The sequence below is a fragment of the Carlito syrichta genome, unplaced genomic scaffold (genome assembly GCF_000164805.1).
Source record: "Carlito syrichta isolate Samal-C Ts95f unplaced genomic scaffold, Tarsius_syrichta-2.0.1 Scaffold303207, whole genome shotgun sequence".
NCBI classification, from domain to species: Eukaryota; Metazoa; Chordata; class Mammalia; order Primates; family Tarsiidae; genus Carlito; species Carlito syrichta.
Window position 1 is genome coordinate 140621 of NW_007247303.1, and position 4960 is coordinate 145580.

At 40.7% G+C, this 4960-nt stretch overlaps 1 protein-coding gene and 1 pseudogene across 2 annotated transcripts in view; both read left to right on the forward strand.

Moving 5' to 3' along the window:
- Window positions 1-3590, forward strand: part of DEFB123 (defensin beta 123) — a 6304-nt gene extending 2714 nt beyond the window's left edge. The window contains exon 2 of the mRNA XM_021712351.1: window positions 2475-3590. Coding sequence (XP_021568026.1) covers window positions 2475-2620 — 146 coding nt within the window. The 3' untranslated portion in view covers window positions 2621-3590. The remainder of the gene's footprint in view (window positions 1-2474) is intronic.
- LOC110595640 lies at window positions 3231-3590 on the forward strand (annotated as a pseudogene). Its single transcript, XR_002481962.1, has one exon. The product of XR_002481962.1 is annotated as a dolichyl-diphosphooligosaccharide--protein glycosyltransferase subunit 4-like (transcript).
- Window positions 3591-4960: the final 1370 nt, after the last annotated feature.

The window sequence follows — 4960 nt, forward strand, 5'->3', positions numbered from 1 at the left end:
CTCACCTCAGCCTCCCAAAGCACGGGATTACAGGCTGAGCCACCGAGCCCAGCTAACAAGAAGTCTTCTATTATTTTAATCTTTTTCCTGTGTACTTAATGTGTCTTCTGGCTATTTTAGGGTTTTTTCTCTCACGTGACTTTTAGCAGTGTGATTGGACTATGTCTATACATGCTTCTTCCTAGGTTTTATTCAGCTTGGAGTTTGCCGAGATTCTTGGTTCTCTGGGTTTAGAATTTTCATCATCCTTGAAATTCTTCAGCCATTATTTCTTCAAATACCTTTTTGTCCCTCCCTTCCCCACTTCTTTGGAATTCCAGCCATACGTATGTTGGACTGCTTATCGTCTCATACGTCACTGACAGCTCTGTTCTTTCTTTTTTCCAGTCTTTTTTCTCTTCATGTTTTATTTTGGGTATTTTCTCTGGTTATATCTTCATTTCTATTTTCTTCTCCGGTCTAATCTGTTATTAATCTATGTTTCTTTTCCATCCAATATTTAATGTTTCATCTCGAGTATTTCCACATGAATATTTTACACTTTTATTTCTTTTCATCGTTTTCATGTTTCTCTCTACCTTTTTGAGCATCTGGAACATATTTATCTTAGCTGTTTTATCACCCTTGTCTGCTAGTTTCATCATCTTTGTCATTTCTGAGTTGGTGGATTGGCTTTCTCCTGATTATGGGTCATATTTCCTGCTTTTATTTTTGTATGCCTGGAAAATATTTGTATGCTATGCCCCATAAATTTTATACTTCTGCTTGCTGTATTTTGTTGTGATCTCTAAGAGTGTTGGATTTTTTTTTCTGGCAGTTAAGTTAGTTAGAATCAAATGAATTATTTTCAAGACTGACTTTTAAGCTTTTTAGGATGGATACAGGGCATTCATTCCTTAGTCTGGGGCTAATTCAGCCCCACTACTAAGGCAATAGCCTTCTGAGTACCAAATGCTGCAAATTTTACAAGGTCTTTCCACTCAGGTGTGTGAAAACACAAGCTATCCCCAGCCCTATGCAATCACTAGGAATTGTTCTGCCTGCTTCTTTTTTTGATGTCCACCCCCCGCCCCCAGGCCTTTGGTAGTTTCCCCTTGCTCACACAGCTGAGTACCTAAAGAGAGGTCCTTCTGTAGATCTCCACAGTTCTCTCTCTCTCTCTCTCCCCGCCCCCTTGCCTTTCCTTTCCCTTTTCCTCTCTCCCTCTGTCTCTTTCTCTCTGTCTTTCTGTCCCTCTGTTTCTCTCCCCCCCCAGCTCTCTCCTCTCATACACTGTGACCCACAAGTGACAGGTGAGTTGGCCTCCCTGAACACCAATTTTCATCTCTCCATTCAGCAAAACGACCAGGCTCTGTTTGTGTCTCCTTTCTTGCACTATAATCCAGAAACTGCTTCCAGGTGGGAAACTGGTGCAATCATAGGACTCACCTGGCTATTACCTTCTCCCAAGATCATGGTCTTGTGCTTGTTGCCCAGTGTTTGAAAGCCACTGTTTCTTATATGTGTTGTCCAATTATCTTGTAGTTTAAAGCAAGAAGGTAAATATGGCCCCCGTCACTGCATCTCGTCTTCTGTTTCTCTCTGCTGAGATTATTTACTTTTATGAGCTTTCAAGTTAGACTTTTTTCTGAAAAGATATTTTTCCTGTATTTCTAATAATTTCTGTCATCCTATTTCTGAATTGTTTTAATGGTTGGTATATTTTATGTTATTTTATTTAGTATCCACAAAATGCTCTGAAGCAGATGCTCTTATGCCTTTATTTCTTTTTTTCTCTCTCTTTATTTTATTATTGAGATGTGTGGTACAAGTCAGGATTAGGTACATGTGTAGGTGAAGTTTGGAGTTTCAACAGTACATGATCCTAACCATTAGCGCCAGTGATCCTCTCGGAGGACAAGGATTGGGATGGGGTTTCAGAGATGTGAGTCTATATCACCCCTACAAAGTCTTCCTTTTGTCTTTCCCCCAATTTCCCCCATTTTGGCTCTCTGTCAGACCTGTCGAAAGCAAACAGCTGAAGTGATTCAAACAGTGGTCAAAGGCTTTGTTCAACTAAGGAGACTCTCTCAGTCAAATAGGATTGAAGTTTTATAGAGAGAAGCGGGAGGTGTGTCCTTTGGTTTGCCTCAGGTAGCAGGTTTTGTCCTAACTGCTGCAAAACTTGCGGGGGGAATGACTGGACACTGTTTCCATCTGTCATACCTCTTGGTCAAGCTTGCTGGTGCAATCCAGTCCAATGACTGTAGGAACCATTCTTTCAAGGGCAGTTTTTTAAAGCATGCTGGTTTGTCTCTTAGACTAGATTCATGGGCAAAGTAGGTAGCAAAAGAATATGGAAAAGAAAATTAGTGCTAGGTCAAAAGGATCAAAGGCAAGGGAACTGGGGCCCTTCCATCACATCCGTTCTAATCCTTTTCCAGTCCCTTCAAAGCCGGAACCTACCTTGACACCTTCTTTCTGCTTTCTGTCAGGTAGTGCCCAAAGGTGCTGGAATCTCCATGGCAAGTGCCGCCGTCGATGCTTCAGGAAGGAGACGGTCTATGTTTACTGCACAAACAGTAAAATGTGCTGTGTGAAGCCCAAGTACCAGCCCAAAAAGATACCGTGGTCATTTTAAGTGTGTTAAAGCCTGAAACCATGAAAACGCAGATGAAGCCACCCTGAGTCTGACCCCAGTGAACTCCTGAGTTCCATCAATAAACACCTCTGGCTGATCCCTATGTTTGCATGTGAGTGCAGTCCAGCAGCTCCCAGGAGATCTCCTTTCAGGTGGTTTGGGATGTCAAGACTGTTTTCATCATCATAATAAGATACTATTATAATAAGATATTATTTGCCTCTTTTAAGTTCACTCTCTCACAAATGTATTCTGGAATATACATGACATATGACATCATTGTTCTGGCAGCTAACAAAAGATGTGCTTATGTACTCTTGTGTTTCTAGAATGTTCTAAGGTAGAGAAGTCTTAAGATATAAGGATGTTCATTTTCAGAGATTAACATAGTTTGTTCTCAGTAATTCTACTATCCTCTTACAAACTGTCTTTGGTTATATTATTAATCTCTGTAACCTCATTATCATCGAATAAGCCTTTACTCAGAAATTCCAAGACTTTCCTTGCACCACAAGACATAAGAACACTTTGTTGTCTTGGTTTGCTGAGGTATGTTAACAGTCACACTCCTCGAGCAAGTGTGAGGAAGTGGAGGACCAGATTGGGCAGGATGATCACAGATGCGCAGCTTGCCATCTTTGCCAACATGCTGGGTGTGTCGCTCTTCTTGCTCATTCTCTACCACGTGTGGCCGTCAACAACCCCAAGAAGCAGGAGTGAAAGTGGCACGCTCCCCAGGGTTCCAGGACATAGTCTGAGGCACGATGGAGGGTGTGAGGGGCCTTCACACTTCACCTCAACCCTTCTGCCTATCATAACATACGAAGCAACTACACCTGACGTTTTCCAAACAGCTTTTATTTCCTCAAAGTCTTCCCTGACCCTATGGAACAAGAAGCTGCCACTGAATAGGGCCCAGGCTAGGGACTGCTTTCTTTTTATTCCCTCCCCCCCAAGATAAAAATATAGATAAACCAAAAAAAAAAAGGTACCAACTGCCTAACAGAAGAAAGGATATGCTCTCCCTGAGTTTAAAAAAAAAACATATTCTAATCTCTATAGTTCTGAAAGATATACAATTAAAAATTTATAAGACATACACAGAAGCAGGAAAATATGGCCTATAATCAAGAATAAAAGTAGTCAAGTAGAAGCAGACCTGAAGATGGTAGAATTGCTGGAATTAGCAGACAATGCTAAAATAATTATTATAAATAAGTTAAAAAATTAGAAGAAAAGGTTAATAAAATGAGTGAAAGGATGGCGAATTAAACAAATACATGGAAAAATAATGCATCAATTTTCTATTGCACTGAAACTGCTACAAAACTTAAAATAACAACTATGTATTTCTCAGTTCTATGCTTTACATCTTTCTTCTGATATTTTCATATAAAGTCATTCATGTCCCTGCATCTTTTTTCACATGGCCTCTCCACCTCAAGGAAGCTAACCATGACCTCTCCCACGATGGCTGGGTCCAACAGGGTAAGCCTCAACACAGCATTTCTCAAACTTCTGGTTATGTTACATTTGCTGGGGTCCCATTGGCCAAAGCAGGTCATGTGGCCCAGGGTCATGTGAAAGAGAAGTACACTAGGGCATAAATGCCAGGAGGCAGATTCACTGGACAATCACCAATGTATGAGCCCACCACAGATGGAATCTCTAAGAATAAATTGGACATTCTAAACTGAGAACTATAAAACCTAAAATTAACATCAGAGAAATGCAAGTTAAAACCACAGTGAGACGCCATCTCATATCAGTTAGAATGGCTATTATTAACAAGTCAAAAAACAGCAGCTATTGGTGAGGTTGTGGAGAAAGGGACCACTCATACATTGTTTGTGGGTATGCAAGCTCATTCAGCCTCTGTGGAAAGAAGTTTGGAGATTTCTCAAGGAACTAAAAGTAGATTTACCATTTGACCCAGCAATCCCACTACTGGATATATAGCCAAAGGAGCATAAATTGTTCTACCAAAAGACATCTGTACTTGTATGTTTATTATAGCACTACTCACAATAGCAAATACATGGAACCAACCTAGGTATCCATCAGTGGTGAACTGGATAAAGAAAATGTGGTATATATGCACCATGGAATACTACACAGCCGTCAAAAAGAATGAACTCATGTTCTTTGTAGCAGAAGGGATACAGCTGGTGGCCATTATTCTAAGTGAATTAATGTAGAAACAGAAAACCAAATACTGCATGTTCTCACTTAAAAGTGGAGGCTAAACACTGAGTACACATGAACATAAAGATGATAACACAGCCGGGCTCGGTGGCTCAGCCTGTAATCCCACACCTTTGGGAGGCTGAGGCGAGTGGA